At 41.3% G+C, this 22,937-nt stretch overlaps 1 protein-coding gene across 1 annotated transcript; it reads right to left on the bottom strand.

Moving 5' to 3' along the window:
• Window positions 1-718: 718 nt before the first annotated feature.
• LOC311002721 (speckle-type POZ protein) lies at window positions 719-21,360 on the bottom strand. Its single transcript, XM_083994174.1, has 10 exons — window positions 21,301-21,360; window positions 10,532-10,735; window positions 10,289-10,410; window positions 9,675-9,826; window positions 9,438-9,565; window positions 9,131-9,308; window positions 8,134-8,189; window positions 7,010-7,132; window positions 4,607-4,749; window positions 719-2,487 (listed from the first exon to the last, which is right to left on the bottom strand). The coding sequence occupies exons 2-10, from the start codon at window positions 10,607-10,609 to the stop codon at window positions 2,343-2,345; spliced, it is 1,125 nt and encodes a 374-aa protein (XP_083850300.1). The 5' UTR covers window positions 10,610-10,735; window positions 21,301-21,360; the 3' UTR covers window positions 719-2,342.
• Between the last annotated feature and the right edge of the window lie 1,577 nt (window positions 21,361-22,937).

Below are 22,937 nucleotides of genomic sequence, written 5' to 3'. Positions count from 1 at the left end.
CTAGTGTCCTATTTAATACACAGCTCCTGTTTATAAAGCACAAGGAGGAAGCAGGAGAACCTCTTCAATGTTAACACAAGGACACTGGAGGCAGCTTTTGTTGAGGTGAACATAGGTTTCTCCAAGACATAATTAATTCAAAAAGGGGGGCTGAAAACACTTACCTCCGGGGGAAACACAGGCTCTGCTTGGGAAACTTGGCAAGACTCCTCGAGGATTCTGAAAAACCCATCAGAACAAAAGTAAGCGTTTTCAGACGACCTTCTGGGTTTTTCAAACATTGCTGGTTAATTATCTTAGAGAAATTGCAGATTTCCTCTGTGACCTCATTATATGCTAATACTTGCAAAACACAGAACAGGGCTCGGACCAGACACTGTCCTCTGGCGCTGTAGGAAAGCAGGTGATAACATGTGAAAACACACGTGATGATAAATATTAACTTACAGTTCAGTCATCCTCAGTATGTAAAGATGAATTACTGAGGCTGATATGACCCCAGATTTCTTCATAATTATTTGAATGCTACACAATGACACACACAAGTCTCTCTGTCTTGCACAAAAAAGAAAACACTATGCGGCATAGACGTTGAAGAAATCCTGGAATCAATTCCAAATGAAGCTGAAAATAAAAAATGAAATGCAATCACATAATAACATACAAAAATACCCCGACAAAGTTTGCATTGCATTCAATACAAAATAGTTGTGGTTTATTCTTTTGGGAACAAAAAATGGCAACAACTAAGTGTCACTTCTCATAACCAGCAATATCTACAGGAAAGAAACAACAATGGTTCATTCCATCAATTACCATTTTCCACCAGGTTCAAATGATGACTTCAAATGTATTTAATGTGGTTTGCCTTGATGTGCATTTTCTTCACATTCTATCTGTTCTGAACATTAAAACGTGTTCATTTCAATTCCATTTCCCCTCAGTCTTCATGCCTGCAAAGAAAACATCTCTCCACTTCTTTTTTTTTTTTTTTCAATTTCACGGTTGAAAATGCTTTTTGTTGTTTTACACAGCTTCAAAAACACTAGTGTCTGTACAAATTCCTATGAAAAAAATAGAAATGACAGTTCTGAGGAAAAAAAACAAAACAAATAGGAAATCCGTCATAAAAGAACATTAACATGCCTGATTGAATCTTAATGTCATTTTGTAACCATTTCTTGAAAAAAAAAATTGTCCTCCGTTTGTCGTCTCCTGGTTGGTTTTATCTGGTGACACCTTGGATTCTCTCTCAAGGGCTACAAAGACAGATCCACACACAAAATACTATTTCCCAAGAATGACATCCAGTTGTGCGTTGCTATTTTCTGTATCCTCTCTATATGTTTTTTTCTCCACCTATTTAAAAAATGAGAACGGACTTTTAGATGAAGCTTGAAGAGTTCGAGAAGGGAGTACATGTACGTGTTGTTTCTGTCACTTGCTGATAAATTTTGTTAAAGGGAACTTCTTGTTGGTGGTCCAGCTGGGTCTTTAGTCCATGAAGCTTGCTTCAACGTGTGCTTGCCTACAGTATTTCTACTTCTGCTGGTAAGGGTTGCAAAGGAGTGACCTGTGACTTTAGTGCAATCTTTTCCCAACTTTCTTTGGGAAAATTATTTTAATGATTTTGTCCCATATCCGCTTTGTTTGACTAGCCCTTGGTTGTCTTTCTTAGCGGGCTTCTAGTTTGTAACTAACAGGCCCACTTTTTCTTCCTCAGTCCCCTCACAGGCCCTTGTGTCCTTTAAGAGTGGGGGCTTCTCCGACCGCTCCACCCCAACACCAAGAACAGAGCAAAAAGAAGCCTTATGATAAAATAGACAGTTTAAGACTATATTTATCTGCACTTTTCCTTTAAGCCTCCGAAATTTCTGAATGCTTGGCTCTCATTTGGATCTCGTGTCCAGTTCTTCCTTCTGAACGGATTCCATAGTAGGAACAAGCAGGATGTCGAAGGATTGAGTTTTTCACACACGGAAAAAGAGCACAATGTCAGATCTCACTATGCCAGAGCCCAGAAGAAAAAAGGAGGGTTGTTGTGGTTCTTCTGTAAACGACAAACATCCACTTCACGAGCCCACCCGTCCCTCTCTCCTCCATCTCCTCATTGTCCTCCTCCTCCTCCTCCTTCTTCCCTCCATCTTTAGAAAAGACTAAATACAGCAGGTTTGGATAGGGCAGAAGGGGGGACTGGAGGGAGGCTGTAGGTAGTGTAGAAGGTAACGGCGAGGGGAAAGGTTGTCCCTGTGTCTGAGAGGGGGGGAGAGGGGGTCGGTGTGTTTTTTTGTTTGTATGCATATGTGTGTGTATGAGTGTGTTGGCGCCTTGGTTTGAGGCTGTTAAGATTGTTTGAGGCGTTTGCGTGGGGGTCCGAGGAAAGGGCACTGAGCTGAAGCCAGGGAGCGGTACGCTTCAGCCACCAGGTGAGGGTGAGACCCCACCATGGACTTCCACCCCGCCGTCTCCATCACCTCTGCTGCGTGACTAGAGGATGGAGAGAGAGAAGAGAAGAGAAACAAAAACAAATGTTAGTTATAATTCTTTGTATCATTTCTTGAAATTACATTTGTAAAAAGAAGTGATGAATTGCATTTGAGGACAATTACATATTTACAGGATCAGTGTGCTGCATTATGGGTTTTTGTAGATTTAACTCTGGAGTCTCATAAAATCCAATTACTGATCGAACTGAGTCTTTCAGAGTGAGTCAATCAGATGTTTTTAGAGCAGTTTAAAGGGATATGCCAACATTTTTTTCCCCCCATGTCTTGCCTCACTCCCGAGTCCATGACAAGCAGATAGACACCATCCTTTCAGCTGTGCGTGCAGTAACAAGGGAGATAGAGTCGTATCGCCCGTAATTAGCTTAGCTCAAACACTGGAAGTGTATAGGTAGTGTTAGCCTCATCAGAGAAACTCTTCAGCAACTCTAAACGGAAACCGGCGGGCCGATCTTCGTCTCAGAGCTGACAAAACTCTCTGGTAAGGCATCTTGAGCGGTCAAATGCCGGTAACGGGACGAGATCGGTCAAAACGGAGGGTTCAAGCAAAGACGGTTTATTTTGGTTCAAGCTAGCTACATCGAGGGTAGGTTAGCTTCCTATTTCAAAGTAAAAGCACAAATTCTATCGTCATGGTTTTCTGTATGTTAAGAGCAACCAGTGTTTTATTTTGTGAAAGTAACCGGAAGTGCGTTGGTCACAACGGCTAGCTTGAGTAGCGCCAAATTCGTCTGAACAAAATTGTAAACAGCTGATATTTAGACAAATTAACGACACACTGCTGATCTAAATGGCTACTTTCTCACCTAAAAATGTTTGAAATGTCGATAAAGTGATATATTTACAGAGTTTAGAGCTAAAATGAAATCATCATTTCAGCTGGGGTAGGAGGCAGGCTAACACTACCTATACACTTCCAGTGTTTGAGCTAAGCTAATTACGGGTGATACGGCTCTATCTCCCTTGTTACTGCACGCACAGTCGAAAGGATGGTGTCTATCTGCTGGTCATGGACTCGGGAGTGAGGCAAGACACACAAAAAAATGTTGGCGTATCCCTTTAACCAACAGGAGTTCTTTACGGCCTATGTAGCATGTTTTGCTGCCGTGGGGGAAATACATTGTTGTCAAGTGACAAAAAGAGTCTTGCAACGTCTTTATTGCAGAAACAGACAGTGGAGTGAATCATGTGTCGAGCTGCCAAATATCACCACGGCTACAGATGATGCCGAGCTCAGAAAGATGAGCCCACCATGATTTGATCTCATCTTTTGTTTTGTCTGAACTGACGGTCCAAATTCATTAGATCATGGGAGATTTACAACAAAGCTCGTAGTCTGTTTGTGACAGATAGCTGCAGATGTCACAAGTTTTCATATTGTCTTGTTTTAATACATTTCCAATTCCCACTGAGGTAAACTCCAATATTAAAAACAGAAACAAAGATTAAAGACAGGAATTTAAAAATATGTAGTGCAAAGTGTTTCCCCCCCTTTATTAATTGTTGCCATTAAACATCTCATTAAACGTCTTGTGTGGTTTTCAGAAAACAAGAAAACCACACAAGACGTTATGAAGAAAGAACCAAACAACGTTTCTCAAATTTGAAGGAAAAATGACCGTGACAATTAATCCTGGTTGAGTATTTTTCTGTCGACCCACTAATATAACTATACTAACTGTTGCAGGTCTGTAAATAATGAGATAATGAATCATGTGTAGTTGGGGGAGAGAAACTGAAGAAATATGTGTGAGTTGAACACCTATATAGATACATGCTCAGAGTTATGTGTTATCACACATTCATCTGAGTCAACAGAGGAGACGAGAGCAGATTTAGTGAGGAGTCAGGCTGCCCTGATCCCTCAGAAAGACTCAACAGGGTTTAATAATATCCGACACACTGCTTGAGGAGCGGACATGTGAAATAAAATTATCGAGGGTGACACACCGAGATATGAGGAGTGAGGGTGACGATGCCGAGATGGAAAAGAAGAAAAGAGATGTAACAAACTGACGGAGGGACAAAATGAGCAGCGGACTCGGTGGAGCTGTGAGTTTGTACAAATGTAGTGAAAAACCCAATTATACGTGTGGACTCACTAGTTGATGAAGTCGACCGCCTGCGTTTTCAGCTGGTCGGCGCTGTGCAGGTCGGCCAGGATGAGGATCTCGGCGGCGTTTTCCACAGACAGACTGGTGCACAGAGCGTCCTCGCACATGACCTTCAGTCTCTCCAGAGCGTACTGAAAGAGAGCGGGGAACATTAACATTCCTCTCTTCGTCATTGGTATTCATGTGGTATTTGCTTTGACAGTCCAGGTGATATCTACAAATATAATCTATGAGTTCAGAGTGACAGCGAAGCGTCAGTCAGACCCTCCCGTCTGTCCAGTCACACCTTTAATAAAGATTCAAATCAACTGTATCCACCTCTTAAGATAGAAATACAACACTGTTAAAATAAATATGTCAGAGCTCGACGTCGGAGTGAAACATGTGAAGTCGGTGGGATCAGTGAGAAATCCCCACGGCTCACTGAGCTGAGGTTTGGTGGAGACTGTGCTCTTGCGCCATCCGTCTTATTACCAGTGTGGTGTGCTGCTAATAGGGTTGCAAAGGGGCAGAACATTTCCAGTAAATTTCCGGTAAATTTCCAGAAACTTTCCATGGGAAGTTAGCTGGGGAATATTGGAAATATTCCAAATTGGAAACTTTCCATGGGAATTATGGGAATTTATAGGAATTATTGGACATTTATGGGAATTAACTGGAAATTGGGGGTAATTTAAACAAGTCATAAGCAGACATCCATGCAAAATAATACAATTAAAAAAAACATGACATTTCAACAGATTTATTTGTGAGTAGAACTTTATCAAGTTTTAATTCTTGTATGAACAATCAATTCTTTTACTGAACAAAAAAAACATGAATGTTGACTAAAATATTACTCTCTCTATATATACACATATATACATATTACTACAATGGTATCTGATCATCTGCGAACCTCCGACTTTCATTCTTGATCAATGAAAACATTCTTGCCAAGTGTTTTCGCTTTTGTCCGTTCACCGTGCGCGCGGAGGCTCATGGGAAATGTAGTGAAAACACTTCGCTTTCCATAGATATTCAACTTGCATTAAATCTGGTTGTTTTAGTATGCTACAATATATTTTTCACAACTATATTTAAGTTCCCTGTTAAGGGCCAACCTTCAATTTTGTAAATTTCTGATTTATTTCCATATATTCCTGTTAATTCTCATGGAAAGTTTCCAACTTTGAAAATTCCCGGAATTTTACAACCCTAGCTGCTAACAAAATAATATGCAACTCTCATCACATTCAATGCACTCAACTGCAATATTACATGTTCTCTATTTGAACCCTCTACATTAAAGCAGAAGTAAGTGATATATTTGTGTTAATATAAGTCTTAAATAGTTATATCTTCCAACATCAATCACTTACATAGAGTGTTTGGTCTGAATCACGGGTCTGTCAGTCCCTCTGCTCTGCTCTGAGTCGAGGAGAAAACATTTATCGTATCCTACAGTTTTTATCCAATGAGGAGAGAGAACGGCATGCAGAGCTGTGTGTGCAGCCAAGGGACGCCGTGAATGTGGCGACGTAGGGACGAGGACTGTTATGGTGCGTTCAAGGAAACTCGTTTTTTTCCGACCTGTGAAGTCGTACCAGTTCGATCTGGTACATAGACTGTACAAAAAGACGTAGGTGGTACGATTTCACGGGTCGGAAGTTACGAGTGGCCGTTATAGTGACTTTCACCGGTAAAACAGGTCGGAAAAACACGAGTGGGTTGCCTGGAACGCTACAAAGTCGTAAGTTGTGACTTGAAGCTGTAATTTATGATTTCAAAAGTCTGCCTGGAACGCAGCATTAGCGAAAACGACCGGATCACTCACTTCTGCTTTAATAATAATCTTTATTATGGACTCGAAAAAGTGGTCCACTCTCATACACATACACACTTAACATATAAGACTTGTTTGTGTATCTTATGTGTTGTTACTCTACATTGTTTCTGTATTTTAATTGTGTTGATATTTTTATGTAAGCGTCTTTGAGCACTTGTAAAAGCGCATTACAAATAAAATGTATTATTATTATTATTATTATTATTATTAAAACATGTGTAGTAAAGTATGGTGCCCTCAGTGTGACACAACATGCCTGAAAAAACTAATTCAAATTCAGACAGTGGCCGGGCCACATCGTTAAAGCCACAATGGACAACCTTGGACTCCATGGATAAAAGGACACTTGGGAGGAAATCTGAAATGCAGAAAGTCTCTCTGCCCCCAGTCACCGGGCTAAACAAACGTCTAAATTAACTGCAACTACTTTGAAATGTTTTTTTCCGTCCAGCTCTCTGTGGACTGTGATGAAAACGCAAAGATTCAAATGATTGCAGTGCTCCCCGAGCTGTCTGTAGTACACCCAGATACCCTGCTGTAGTATTATTATACAGTTCTGTTACCTTGTCAGCTGCTGCCAGCAAGTCGTCAGCCATCTTGTCCAGGTTGGGAGCCTTGTCTGTGTAAATGAAGCACATCATCTCTTTGAAGACCTCAGGCTCCACATCGTTGATCTCCACGCGGTTCTGCCAGCACACACAAGGAATAACATGGTTACATTAAAACATTTCATTTGAACTGCACTGTGTACTTTCTTTTTTTTTTTTCGATACATGGTCTTTTTTATAGCTGTAGATCTGATATTTAGAAATGAGACTATAAGTGTGTGTCATCTAGAGATTTCACAAAGTTTCACTGCATGGAGCAAATTACATCTCATTATTTATGGGGCTGTGAATCACTGCACAGCTTTTCAAGTCAATTCATGCTGTTTATTTAAGTATGATAAGCTATTATTATTATTTAGTTTTCATTCATCTGGTTAGGCAGCTACTTTTCCTTTGGGGTATTTGTAACTATAACACTATTACCTGACGAAACATGACCGAGCTTTACTGCTGAAACTGTGATGAATGTTTCTGGTTTAGGACTTGTAAAATAAATACATAATCGAGGTGTGTGTTCACACTCGGTGGAGATCAACTGTGTGCGCATTGAGTAACAATAAAATCATGTGCAGTCCAGTTTGACAGAATTTTCTTATTAATTCATATTTCTCAAAACATTTCAAAGTCATTTATTAGGAACAATAGTTTACAATGTGTTACAATTTTCTATTACACCCATGGCTTTTCAGAGAAAACACCTGAAATATTATGGATACACATGTAAATGTTGGCCTTGTTTAAAAAAACGCACACAAAAAAAAGATATGGGCATCTTCTCCTGCAATTTCATTTCTTAACATCACCTGTGCACAAAATGGGGGAAAAAGCAATTCTCTGCCTCTGCAGCTTTGTCAGTGAAGGATGAATCCTGACCCTCAAGTACGGCAGGACAATTTCATTTCAGGTGCGCTATCATTCAGTTTAACCAAACAGCTCTGTGCTGCAGCCGTCTGACAGCGCACAATCCTTCACTCACGTTAACCCCTCAACACAGCAGTGAAAATCTGAGCTGCTGAGCCACAGGAACAAAATCTTTTTTTTTTTCTGAAAATAAAAAAGCTTTTGGACCTTGGGCTCACCTTTTTGCTCTCCTCCATCTCGTGCTCAAACATGGCGCTGAATACAGGGGAGCGTGCTGAAGGCAGGGATGTGGAGAAAGGAAAAATGTTAATATGTAGTCACTGTGGGATCACGTCAGTCTGACTGTGGCTTGATCCTACAATAACTCATCCTCATTTAATTCTCAGTTACTCTATGAGATCACAATTACGCTCAGTTACTCATTAATTATCCCTCATTATCCTTCAACACACACTTAATAAATAAACCCACAGTATGTGAATACTTTGTTTTGAAATTGAACATAACATTTAAAAATGCTCACACCTACACACAGACAAGCATTTAAAGGGATAGTTCACCCAAAATTCAAATTTCACTCATTATCTACTCACCCTTGTGTCGACTAAGCTGTGAGAATTTTCAGAGTCCTCCGTTCCTTCTCTGAGTTACGGGGGGGGTCCGCGTAGCAGTATTTGTGGTTGTGAATGGATACCACTTTTCTTCATCCAAAAAGACACACCAAAAAACATCCAAATATCTCCATAGTGCTCGTCTGTAATGTCCCTCTTGTATTGAAGCCCCGACATGAGAAATTGTTCCGAAAAAAATTAAATAAGTCTATATTTCAAGCTTGTTTGTAGCGGAAGCTCCCAGTGTCTCAGTTCACTGCTCTTCCTGTGTCAGTGCAAATCCGGCGGAACAATTTCTCATGTCAGGGCTTCAATACAAGAGGGACATTACAGACGAGCAGTATGGAGGTATTTGGATGTTTTTTGGTGTGTCTTTTTGGACGAAGAAAAGTGGTATCCATTCACAACCTTTATATGGACAAATACTGCTGCGCGGACCCCCCCTGTAACTCAGAGAAGGCACGGAGGACTCTGAAAATTCTCACAGCTCTTAGTCTTAGTCAGTGAAATTTGAATTTTGGGTGAACTATCCCTTTAAAGCATTTAGAACAAAAAAGACAGAGCTAAGTAAGTAGACAGGGGTGTGTCTGACTCGTGTCTGTACCTGCCAGAATGGCTTTGTGGGCCTGAAACTCCTGTCCAGCCACACACAGGGAACAGTCTGTGAAGCGCGAGTTCTCCCACAGGCCCCCCAGCTCGTCTGCTAGCCGGCAATCAGGCACCTTCACCATGTTCATGGTGTTCTGCCCAGATATGTTGACTGAGTCCTGCACCACACTTACCTGAGAAAGAGAAATTGAATGTGATGCAAGACTCTACAATGTTCAGTGCGTCTCAAAAAACGGCTTTTTTTAAAATGAGAAATGGTAAAAACCAGAAGGGGTTAGGGTTAGGAGGAAAATGGCAGCTACCTCACAGAAGAGCGTGAGCTTGTCGTCAGGTAGGAGACCGTTCGCTTCATCTAGGAGGAAGTCTCTCCGGATGAACTTTTTAAAGCCCCAGTCTTTCCCTTGGACAAAGCGATATGCTCTCTGGCTTTCTGCAGAGAGCCACGACACAGAGGACACAGAGAGGTTAGTCCTAGTTGAAAATTATAAACATGGTTTTACAGAACTCCCACTTAAAGGTTTTCTAACTAACTGACTCACCCATGGCTTTGGTCTCCTCTCCCTTGGCATTGAGGATGGAGAACTTGAACTTGGCGCGCACCTCGGCCTTTGGACAGCTGACCAGCAGCAGGTAGAGAGACAGGTAGTCTTTGCTCTCCTCATCCAGACCTTTAGGATTCACTCGCAAACACCTGGTGAGAGCAGAAGGAGCAAAGGTTGAGGGTGATTTCATTAGATGCCAGTGCAGGGAGAGATAGTTTTATTGATTTATGCTATTTGTGTATGTGCAATTCTAATAAATGTTTATTTTCTTGATAAACTTAAAGGTCATAGCTACAACTTTTTCATCAAAAGGATACATTTTTCACAAATAATGCATCCACAGAATGTCTAGAGGGGTGCAGAATAAAAGTATTAATTTTACTGAATTTAAAAAAAAATAGTATATAAATAATTGTTTAACAAATTTTAATCACCTTTAAGTCTTAAGTTGGTGGAGGACTTAGAAATACTTTTATACAGTAATAATATTCTGGTATGTAACACTAATCACACAAAGTGTCAAACCACATCCTGTGCAGCACGGTAAGACGACAGACACTGGAGATGAGATAATGATGCACAGCGCTGCTCTCTGTCTCTGGCCCACCCACCATTTCAGCTTATCATTGGCCCCAGAAGAGAAGGTGGAGCTCTTGATGACCTCGCCCATTTCCTCACGACAGAAGCTGAAGTTGTTGATGGTCCACATGTACGAGAACTTCACCACTTTGATCTGAGGGGCGAGTGCACGCAAACAAAAAGAAAGGTCAACAAAAGCACACACACACACACACACACATACACCACTTTAATTTAAGGTGAGACAACAACAAGGTTAAACAGCTGTGAGTTACCTGTGTGTAGCACCAGCTCTCGGCCACAGGCCCGCTGGACATTTCCGCAGGGGGAGGGGGACTTGGGACTCTTGACATTGCCAGCGTGACAGTGGGTGTCGGGGGCAACAGGGTGAGGGGGGGGGATCTTTCACTTCCAGTCGTCAGCGTTCGGTCCTGACGTCCATCTACATCAGTCCACACCAGATGGAAGCAGTTCGCCCCCTAGACACAAAGTGGAGTGATCAGAAAAATGGTTTAAATCTCTTCTCTTTGAACTTCCTTGAAAATCACGTTTAGTCTCAAACACGTCTGTGTAACGCCGATGCAGAAAGTCATGCTTCAACACAGCAGAGCTCATTGTGATGCAAAACGCAGGCCACTCCATCTTTCATTAATCCAGTTAAGACTCGGTATCTTTTAATTCATGTGGCCGCGCCGCATGCTGCAGAGGTTTGTTGTGTTGGGGCGAGATGAATTGTCCCTGACCCATTGGGGGACAGCAGGAGATCGATGGCCCGTGCCTGTTCTAAGATCAATAGCCGCTGCAATTGCAATTAAGTCTCAAAAATGAACTGTAAATAAACAAGCTGTCTCCCAGGACTGTGTGTGTGTGTGTGTGTGTGTGTGTGTGTGGGGACAGGGCTCTGCTGCCATGAGCCAAGGTATCCAAATTACCTCCAAGTCACCAAGACCATGCAGATCTGCAACGTACACACTCTTCTACAGCAATGTGAGGCCAGCCAGTCAGACCTTAACAAAACACTGACTCCATTGTCTCCGTCTCTGTTTAGACGACAATTAAGGGAGATGCCGTTCACGCAGTGAGACGTCGTCAATATCAGTTGTACAACAAAACCATGAAAAAGCACAACTCTATACCAAGTTGATTAAAGCCCCAGTATGTAACTTATTTGGCTTTTTATTAGTAAAAATCAAATATGTCTTTCATAAATACGTATTTCACTGAAGTAAAATCACACCCACATACAAATGAAAGCTTTCTCGTACCTTAGAATGAGTTGTTACAAGTCGTTACAGATACATAAGTGGGCGACGCACCGAACCGAGGCGGCCATGTTGCATCGCCATTTTTTACGTTGAGTGGCGGCGTGATCGTAGGTAACCATAGAAACTGAGCGGAGCTGTCGGCTCGGCCTGTTAAAACTGTCACCACTGTGTAGTGTGAGGAAGGACGGAGGCACTGGTGTTGCATTCAGGTGCAGTCAGGCAGACGGCCGTCGGCAAACCAACCGCATGTCATTTTACTCCACCAGAAAAAGACGGTAAAACAATACCACATCACCATGACAACATATTGTCACGCCTGTATTGTTTTGCCTCGTGCTGGGGGACCACTTGTTTATTCTGTCACATGCAGCGTCTGTTGTCTGTCTGACGTCTGCCCCATTTCACGTGAATGCAACATCAAGAAAACGTTCTGATATGCAACCGCACCACGAGATGGGGGGATTCCTATATTATACCTTTGAGGACTGCAACAATAAACTGCACTGGTTTTCAACATCTGTCAATGTAGTGGGACATGCATATAACATTTTAGAAGAAAACCTTGGATTAACTAGATTAGACTTGAAAATGCACACATAAAAATTCAATTATACATTTCATTTCATGGATGTATTGGCACAAACATAACAGTCAGTTGAAGGTTAGGTTACAGATCTAGAAACTCATTTCATAATTGCAAATCACAAAAATATCTCCCCCTTTTCTTTCTTCTTCAAAACAAGTTACTGAAATATACAAGTACCGAACAAACAAATTGTTGTTCTTGGTCCTTATGAGAGTCTGGATTGCAAGAACTAAGTATTTTCAACCCACAACAAAACCATGAAAAGCACAACTCTATACCAAGCTGATCAAGGACTGCAACAATAAACTGCACTGATTTACAAGAAGCATTAAGGAGCTTAAAGAAGACACTTCAAATGACCGCATAGTGGAGCATGAAAGCATCCCTCCATGAAAACAGAGCTTATAGTTTGCTGTAAAAAAAAAACATTAGTAACCCCACATTAGCTGCATGAACAAAAATTCTTTTCTCCGACTCATATGGGGAAAAAAAATCCACAATTCAGTGGAAAAATGCCGATGAGTGGAGACGAGTTCACAACATGGTCAAGTACAAAATCTAGACGGCTGCTGCTCGTCAGTCTCTCTGCTTGATCAAAAGTACACAGGTACTGTAATGTCCACATTTCTACCCCTCTGACAGTGAATTACCCTGCACTGGAAGCATCTTGACACAAAGCCAGACTCATAAACCTTCATCATCTTTCTACAAGGTCAGAGGCTGAACACGCCACTTCTCACCCTGCTGCTCCTCACTTTCCTTCTCAGGCCTGATGCCGTTAACCTGGGTCAAATGTTTCCACCGTTTTAATATCTTTTCCTTCCCTTCACCAGCCTTCGATCCTGCCACAGCCACACATTACGGCCTTTCAGTCACACCCACAGCCTGTAATGTCTTTATCCATAAGCAAATTGTGACAGCTGGAAACTGAGTTTTCTGCTCCTGATGATTATGCTAAGTGAGGATCTGAGACACTGACAACAACAACGATGCTGCTGAGAGGAAAATGTGAACAGACTGAAAACTGAGTGTGCGTGACAGCAGAAACTGAAAGAGATTAGCAGTGCTCTAAAAATGTGAAGTAATGTTGTTTTGTTGCTGTGGATTTGGACCGATAAAGATGTTGTCATTTTTTCCTGCTCATTAGACCAATGCCGTAAAACCAACAAAGCACAGCAGCACAGATGGTTCATGTAGAGTGACACTGCATCTCCAGCATCTATAATACAGTGATGCTACCTGCGGTTTGACGATGTGCAAAGGAAATTAAGATAAAATACAGAACAATTCAACTGTGAATAGTGCTGAGAAGTCTGACTTTACCCTCCTTTCTTTTATCAAAACACAACTTCAACAATTTCCTGTCGAATCAATAAAGTTTATTACACACATTGGAATAACAATGATTATGATGCGTCATCAACACCGGTAACCTGCTGTACCACCACCTCCACTGTCCCCAGATCTGGACCGTTTGGATAAGACAGGATGTTCTTTGCGTGAAGATAAAGACTGAGTGAGATACTGTGTAACCTGATCTTAAAGGGATAGTTCACCCAAAATTCAAATTTCACTCATTATCTACTCACCCCTAATGTCGACTAAGAGCTGTGAGAAGTCCTCCGTCCGTTCTCTGAGTTACGGGGGGGTCCGCGCAGCAGTATTTGTCCATATAATGGTTGTCAATGGATACCAACTTTCTTCGTCCAAAAAGACACACCAAAAAACATCCAAATACCTCCATACTGCTCGTCTGTAATGTCCCTCTTGTATTGAAGCCAAGACATGAGAAATTGTTCCGCCGGTGATTTGCACTGACACAGGAAGAGCAGTGAACCAAGACACTGGGAGCTTCTGCTACAAACAAGCTTAAAATATAGACTTATTTAATTTTTTTCGGAACAATTTCTCATTCGGGGCTTCAATACAAGAGGGACATTACAAACGAGCAATATGGAGGTATTTGGATGTTTTTTGGTGTGTCTTTTTGGACGAAGAAAGTTGATATCCATTGACAACCATTATATGGACAAGTACTGCTGTGCGGACCCCCCCCTGTAACTCAGAGAAGGAACAGAGGACTCTGAAAATTCTCACAGCTCTTAGTTGACATGAGGGTGAGTAGATAATGAGCGAAATTTTAATTTTGGGTGAACTATCCCTCTAAAGAAGAAACAACAACAGAGTATACAAGAACATTGCCACTTTAAGTCTATGTACATGCCCTGATTAAAGTGCAGATATCTATTCAAATGCAGCCTCACAAACGCGACCTTGTTGTCACAATGAAGTTATTCACCGCTCCAATTTCATTACTCAGTCTAACCCGCACACAAAACAATCCATATCAGACACTTTGGTTCTGCCCACTTCCAAGACCAAGACCGCCGTCTTTACAGAATCCAATGAATGAAGAACCAACCAATCTTCGTGATCCTTTAACAGTGGCGACTGGTAAGATGGAGTGAGACGATGAAGATAGAGGAAGGTGGTGCGGGGGAAAGAAAATGAAAAGTAAAGTGATAGAGAAGCCAAATGGAGAAACGGGGGGAGAATGAAAGATGGGGCCAGCGTTTACGGGTCCATTCGAAGAGATAAATTGCCACAAAAAGAGGTTCGATGGAGACAAAAGAAAAAATCAAACAGAGGTATGAGAGAGAAATCAAATCCAGATTCTTGGACAGGACTCTGATGAAGACGCACGCCGCATTGATGCGTAAAGCCTCACACCAGGCATGCTCATTTTTACTTTTTCGATCTCCAAGAGCTGGTGCTCGTTAAACAACAGGAGTAAACTGTAGTAGCTACATGGGCTGGAAAAGTGTGTCTGAAACCAAACACATAACAGCCATAGCCTCTCTCTGTAGACAAATATTACAACATATTAAAATAAATGGCAAAAAGTAGCCAGACTTCCTAATCTATTACACAAACTAACAAAAATCAATACACAAATGGATTCCTCTAATCCTGGCCACTGTAACTAAAAACCCCTCTGATTAAAGGTATACGCCAACATTTTTTTTTTTTTTTTACGTGTCTTGCCCATGGTCTTGCCTCACTCCCGAGTCCATGACCAGCAGATAGACACCATCCTTTCGACTGTGCGTGCAGTAACAAGGGAGAGTGTGTATCGCCCGTAATTAGCTTAGCTCAAACGCTGGAAGTGTATAGGTAGTGTTAGCCTGCCTCCACCTAAAGTCATCAGAGAAACTCTTCAGCAACTCGATCTTCGTCTCAGACCTGACAAAACTCTCCGGTAAGGCATCTTGAGCGGTCAAATGCCGCTAACGGGACCAGATCGGTCAAAACGGAGGGTTCAAGCAAAGACGGTTTATTTTGGTTCAAGCTAGCTACATCGAGGGTAGGTTGGCTTCCTATTTCAAAGTAAAAGCTCAAATTCTATCGTCATGGTTTTCTGTATGTAAAGGGCAACGGGTGTTTTATTTTGTGAAAGTAACCGGAAGTGCGTTGGTCACAACGGCTAGCTTGAGTAGCGCCGAATTCGTCCAAACAAAATTGTAAACAGCTTAAAGCAGAACTATGCAGGTCGACCGGAAATAGCTCGCTCCTTCGTTGGTTTCTCTTTTTTTCCCTCTCGGGGCTCCCCCACAGTTCTGGGAGGCACATGTCACTGTCGTAAAAAAAAAAAAAAACTCGCCGCCACCACCTCCTCCACCCCCTCCACCCCCTCCCTACACGTGCTTGTGTTTACTGCTGAATGTAGAGAGCGGTGTTTGCTAAGCCCTGCTAACACGGAGCTAATGCTAACACGGAGCTAACGCTAATACGGAGCTAACGCTAATACGGCCACACACAGACAAAGACACAAAGACACAGACATACACACACATGAATAAAGGTTCCAAAACGCGAAGGCGTGTGTGTGTCATGATGTATTACATTATCTTATAAAAGATCCATGGTGTGTGTGTGTCCGTGTTAGCATTAGCTCCGTGTTAGCCACAAGCCGAACTTCTAAACATTTCATGTTTCCATGGTTTCCTCCGACTTTCCGAACTCAAACCAATCACGATTCATGACATGCATGACGTCATCTGCGTTCTTATCTCGTACTGCCGTAAGGCAGTTTCTCGCGATAGTTCTATCCATTGATGAGATTTGGGACACCGAGACGGAGGACTGATCTTGCAAGTGCGGTTTTCAGCCAGTGGGGGGGGGTGGGCGCATTGGCCTAGACCCCATTCACCTCATAATAGGTCACTCAACCATCACAGTGTCTCTGAGCCACAATAATTACAGCCGAAATCCTGCATAGTTCTGCTTTAACGACACACTGCTGATCTAAACGGCTACTTTCTCGCCTAAACATGTTTGAAATGTGGATAAAGTGATATATTTACAGAGTTTAGAGCTAAAATGAAATCAGCTTCTGACTGCTGATTTCGGCTCAGGAGGCAGACTAACACTACCAATACACTTCCAGTGTTTGTGCTAAGCTAATTACGGGCGATACGGCTCTATCTCCATTGTTACTGCACGCACAGTCGAAAGGATGGTGTCTATCTGCTTGTCATGGACTCGGAAGTGAGGCAACACACGAAAAAAAAATGTTGGCGTATCCCTTTAACAGAAAGAGCCGGCAAGTAGACAAAACAAAAACTTCCAATCACATTTAACAGACCTGAAATTAAAACCTCGGCCCTCTGTGTAGGAGACAGGTTGTCAGCTGTCTCCAGCTGGACACCTCAGGTCATCCTGATGTAACAGGATATTTTACCTGTTAAATAAACAGTAGCCTATGTTTTTTATTGTTGTTACTGGTTTAAGCATAAATTGTGAACAAACCTACCATGCACCAAACTAGCAAGTCATCAACTCCAGGTTCCTCTTTCTCAACCTATGAACTGAGTTGTGAACTGAACACGTGGATGGCTGCGTGTCATCAAGGGCAATTTTATCACACTGTTATCAGAGTGGCTGTCAGTGAGTTCTTCACACTGTCAAAGCTGTACTGAGCTAGTGAGACTGAACACTTCCTATTTTTGCTGCTACACATTTCAAACCCAGCGTTGACTGCAACCATTCAACAAAAATGCATTTCAAAAGAAAAACAAGGCCATTTCCTGACTTTTTTTTTTCTTTCTGGCAGCTGATCAGTTTTATTTTTAACAAGAAGCAGCGAAGCAGCAGCCACAGCGAGCTGTCAGATGAAGCTCTGCAGCTGACGACAAGCTGCACGCCGCCTACGTCTCAGCACAGAGACAACGTGACTGACCTGTAAACAAATACACCAGTTGCTGTTTGGTTTTTGGTTTTCTGGCCTACTCTAGGAGTTTTTTGCCGAGGTATTAAACTGCACTTGGTGTTCACATGGAAATAAAAACTACAATTTATGAGCTTCTCTCTGCACAACACTAGAATGCAACATTTCCCAAAACAAAACACAAACTAACACCAGTAAAGCTCAGGATATGAGGAATTCTAATGGTTGTCAGCTGAACTTTAACCAGACAATCTATACATACATTGATTATCTGTGTCCATTCACCTGAGCAAAGACTAATATCTGGCAAACTAGAAGGATTACAATCAAAACCCAGAAGTACTCTACAACACTGACATATTAGGATGTGATACTGAAACTCCTGAAGCCCAGAGAATTTCGCACTAATATGACTCACATGAACTAAATTTTCTGCAGAGCAAGATCGTGCAGCAACAGAACAAGACGCAGGAAATGCAAAGAATTAACAACATAGGAACGAGGGCCGACCGATTAATCTGGTTTTCATCGTCACAGCGATATGAACATGTGATAAACACATCGCAAAAGGTTGACTGAAACGTGATGAGCAAGTTTCATTTACAGGCGCCAAGCCTTCACACTCTGCAGCATGCTGACATTTGGCCGATCAGAGGGCAGCCCTGGCTACATGGGGTCATGCATGCACACGACACCGCTCAGCCAATCAGATGAGCCCCAGCTCCCCTCACCTTCCACAGGTGAACTGGTGTTTATTTAATAGCAAGAAGAGCTGCATGGAAGGTGGAGGCAGGAGAGGGTTAAATTAACCTAAAGTATGCGCAATATATCTGTTTTTTCATATTTTTATTCAGTTGGTATAGACTATTCAGTGTCTGAGGGATACGGTATTAAAGCAGAAAGACACACAAACTGTATGGTTACGGTTACGCTTAAATATCTGCTTGTTTATCGTCACCGCAACAGTGCCATCGCACATTTTGTTCATAGCGTGGGCAAACCTATTAGGAACATCTCTCAGGACACAATTCAAATGTCTGAATATTTGTGAAGATTTGGTAGATAAGGTGGCATTTATGACCACTGTGCCTTTTTCCCTGATATTTCTCTCCTACGACCAAAAAAAAAGCAGAAATCGATCTCTGCTCTAAATTAAAGACTGGAGGTATGGAGGCATTTCAGATGGCAATTTCCAAGGGGGATGAAAAAATTGCAACCCTTGTCAAAGTGTCAGTGAACACAATGTCTATTTCCAAAGCTTTGGTCTTTGAGGACTGCAGTAAGCTACAGACAAACCTAAAAACTATAATTGGTACAGGGACCGGGGATCGATTGCACAGCGCATGTTGGGCCTCTGTGGGAGCGATTTCATATTCTGCCCTTGGTCATGCTGCTCTTCCTTTCCTAAAAACTCAATCTCAGAGAGGTATGAACTATTGATTTTGCCACAGCGATCAACCCTTTCCTCACTCTCATCCCTGACTTTGTGCAGACCCACAATTACACTGAAGGGGATTTGACAGGACAAAAAAAAAAGGCATTATCAGCCAGGCTTCACCACCTGCCTGTACTCCCTCACTAAAGCCCTCCTCACTTGGACAGGGAGGAGGGAACTCAATGCATATCTAATGTCTCTCCCGTCACCTGGTTCATACCATTACAAACACCAGCGCTTGACACGTTGACCTGTAAGGGCAGACACTCTTGTTGACGTTGACCTGTAAGCGCTGCACAACTCTCATGGTCCAGTCACTAAAGTTACAAGAGGGTTTTTATGGGAGCAGTCAAACCACTGCTATAGATAAACATAATTACTATAACATATGATTTTGTTTCTTTTATCAGCATCATTGCTTTCACTTTTCTTGGAAAGTGCAACGTAAACATTCTTACAATCTTCATGAGACGAAAGAAAGTATTGCAACTTTTGATGGTAATCTACAGTAGTTTGCCTAAACTTTCCAAACATTCAAGCCCGTTTACTGCTCTCTGTAAACTAATTAAAATAATACAGCTGATAAGAGATAGTCTTTGCCGATGGCACTCTTTTGTAATTAAAGAGAACAAATGGAGTTGAATCAACTCCTCAAAGCTTCCAAACATAGTGAAGACCTCTTGGTAAATGTTTGAAATCCAGATTTGACTGGAAATTAGCAGAAATCAATAATACATGGACTTCAGCTCAAGTTTTATGAACATTAACAACATACTGAGGAAGCATTTTTTTTTGGTCATTATCTTGATATCGAAATTATTTATCAATTTTCAGCCCTCTTACAAAGATCAAACTACAGGAATGTTCACATGCGATTATCAGACTTTTCTTAATGTTGTTCATACCATTGTAAGAGATAACAGGATAAAGTCTTATCAGTGCTGAAAAACAAATGTGCAGATTGATGTACTCACATCTGACCTCAAGAAGTGCCTAACTTTCCGTTTCCTTGTTTCTCACGAGACCGACAAGCATCTACAAAACGTTTAAACTTATTGAAGTCATAAAGCCATAGTCACCACTGCTAATTCTAATTGAGACAGTGGATCACCGTTCATTGTCATGATGAAGGTGTGTATATGTTTTTACTTTGGCTTCTCAAAATAAGATAATCTGATGTTAAACCACAGCAACCACACCTGAACCAAAGAAAACATCCATTATCGTTTTGTCTCTACATGAGACAAGGGGCAGAGCAAAGGTCTGTCAGTCAGTTGTAAATCAAACAAATTAAATCAAACTGCAGCATTAAAATCTGATTACATCTGAATTACAGATCATCTTCTTCCAAATTACATTTGTTTTCTTAAAGTGAGAAATGACAAGCTGAAAGATATCTATTTTTTTCCTTTGGGCCGTCATCACACTAAAACTGAACTCAGTGAGTTACATGTAGAAAGGCAGACGATGAAGTCAAGTGAACCTTAAATGAAAGGCAACTATAAATACTGCATTTCCTGTCAGAAGGTCTCACTTCATGCTCTCTACCTCTATATCTCTGAATGATCAAATTAAATGATGTTGAATATGATATGACACATTAATGAAAGTATTTCTGGCTAAACTATTGTTTTGGCATGTGTTAGATTAATCTGGAGTGAGTAGGCTATGTGGTGTGGTCAAAAACCTGGACGTCTCCTATCAATAAGAAATGACGTTCCAGCTGGTGTTTGGTCTGGTTCCAGTGAATCTGACTCATTTACTACTCACTCCCTCAGGTCACTCCTGACCCATCCTTCTCTGTCCAGACGATCAGACATGACAGCTGTCAAACAACCGGTTCCTGAGCCGTTTGATTCACCATTACTTGCTACAGCAGATGGTAACAACATGAACATACATGGGCTAAACTTACTGACATTTAATTATCCATAGAGTTGCTCTAATGAGAGAATAAAATCAGGGCCGAGGACGTACGTTGTCTTCTTCCTGATAACTATTCATTAACATTACACTTTAATGCAAAGATTACACGTAGCCATACAAGTCTGTCTTTTTGTTTAACCCTCTAACTTTTTAATTGTGACAGATAGTTGGTGGGAAACAAACTCAAGACTTCACAGTGGCTGTAGGCGGTGACAGTAGCAGGTAGTTAACCTGCTAACAATACAGATGGTCGTCAGTCTCACTATTTTTTATCGACTTTTGACTTTAATTCACGTGTAAACGACAAAAGCACCACCAGAGGTAGTATCACACGTCGATATCAGGCTCTGATATCACAGAAAACGTATCAATACTCCAGTCACATAATCCAGACAATCCAGCGATAGCACGCCAAGCTAACTGGAGCGAGCTAGCTGGCCAGTTAGCTTCACTCCTGTGGCTGCTAACCTGAGCCAAACAAAAAGGTCGGGGGGAAATGCCGCAAAAACTGCGTGTCAGTACACAACACGACGGCCAGGCTCGTGTTAGTTGAAGTCTTTTGGTCTGATTTTGCGTCTTTATCTTTAATTTATCGACGGACTCACCTTAATGTTGGGTTAAATTGTAACGCTTAGTTGTCCGGGATCTTCTGTTGTTATTAGTTAGCAGGCTAGCTGTCTGAAGAAGTGGCAGACATGAAGCGTTGTGTCGCCAGCAGCGCCCCCAGTGGACTGGAGTCAGTCCATGTCCCCTTGGAAATAATGGAAAAACATTGTAATAAATAAATATACTATGCCAAATTACCTATGTTATGCCACGGCCCTGCTTTTTTTTATCTCCAGAATTTCAATGAGGATTATATTTATATTTAAATGCAGATGTAATGTGTTAATATAAGAGCTAACATAGCTTCAACTTAGCAATATTCAAATAAATAAATACATTCAAAAATGATTGCCGCCGGTTTGTGTTTGAGCTGTAACTATCAGATGGTTATTATGATGCTAGGTCATATTTTTTGTTTTTTATGGGAGCAATGGAACCACTGCTATAGATAAACATAATTACTATAACATACATTATTGTTCCTTTTATCAGCATCATTGCTTTCACTTTTCTTGGAAAGTGCATTGAAGATATTCTTACAATCTTTATGAGACGAAAGAAAGTATTGCAATTTTTGATGGTAATCTAGTTTGCTTAAACTTTCCAGGCATTCAAGCCTGTTTACTGCTGTGAAGCACAGACAGGCTCTCTGTAAACTTGGACTAATTTAAATAATACAGCTGATGAGAGATAGTCATTGCCAATGCCATTCTTGTAATTAAAGAGAACAAATGGAGTTGAATCAACTCCTCAAAGCTTCCAAACAGTGAAAACCTCTTGGTAAATGTTTGAAATCCAGATTTGCCTGGAAATTAGCAGAAATCAATAATACATGGATTTGTCCAACACTAGACTTTTACATAGATGTTTCATTCATATTTTCATATATGTTCCACACATGGACATGTTCAATTCATACATTATTGACAAAATGATGATAGATTATAATCCACACATTCCATGCATGGAAAGGAGTAGGATGAAGAAAACTTAATGCGTTGCATGAATGGATTGAAGATAATTTCTTTGCCAGTTTTGATGCAGACTTAAAAAGAATAAAACATTTATGTTGGTTGCAAACCACTTCTCTAAACTGTAGAGTAGACCTACCTATACATATAGAGCTATAATTTATCTTGTATGGACATCACCACAAACTAAACTGAAATATCTCCACCTTGCCTGTGTGTAAGAGGTGCAAATTAAAAGTTATTGCCCCATTATGTCAATAAGTCATTCACGTGGATGCATTGCCTCGGTTTAATTTTACCACCACTGAAAACCTATTTATCTTAATTTAATCAGCAGAGTAGATGAGCTATTGCCTAATGCCAAGATTATTAACACAGCGTGCCAAGATTAACAGATATCGACCCTCAAAGGTTGAATTTAATTAAGATGTGAATGGAATTAATCTCTGGATCCATCAGCTCACCTTGAATGTGTCTTTAACACATCTGTATCCTCTGATGTTCAAGAACCAAGGTCTTTGCAGCGACTGTGTTTCTATTGTAGTAAACTGTGCGAACAAACTTCAAATGTCAACCATTGTGTTTAGGTTTCCCACTGACACAACAGTTGTTTGCCTCAGTTGTACCAACTGTGATAAACCCATTTGTGAGTTACAATGAATTTG

Source organism: Trachurus trachurus (assembly GCF_905171665.1).
Source record: "Trachurus trachurus genome assembly, chromosome: 19".
Classification (NCBI taxonomy): Eukaryota; Metazoa; Chordata; class Actinopteri; order Carangiformes; family Carangidae; genus Trachurus; species Trachurus trachurus.
This window is presented reverse-complemented; position numbering and strand designations above follow the sequence as displayed.

Excerpts from the sequence above, each read along its gene's own strand:
- LOC311002721 (XM_083994174.1), bottom strand. The coding sequence starts at position 10,609 with ATGTCAAGAGTCCCAAGTCCCCCTCCCCCTGCGGAAATGTCCAGCGGG. Across the intron at positions 9,309-9,437 it reads AGCTCACGCTCTTCTGTGAG|GTAAGTGTGGTGCAGGACTC; the intron begins GTAGCTGCCATT and ends TCTCTTTCTCAG. Across the intron at positions 7,133-8,133 it reads AGATGGAGGAGAGCAAAAAG|AACCGCGTGGAGATCAACGA; the intron begins GTGAGCCCAAGG and ends GTGTGCTGGCAG.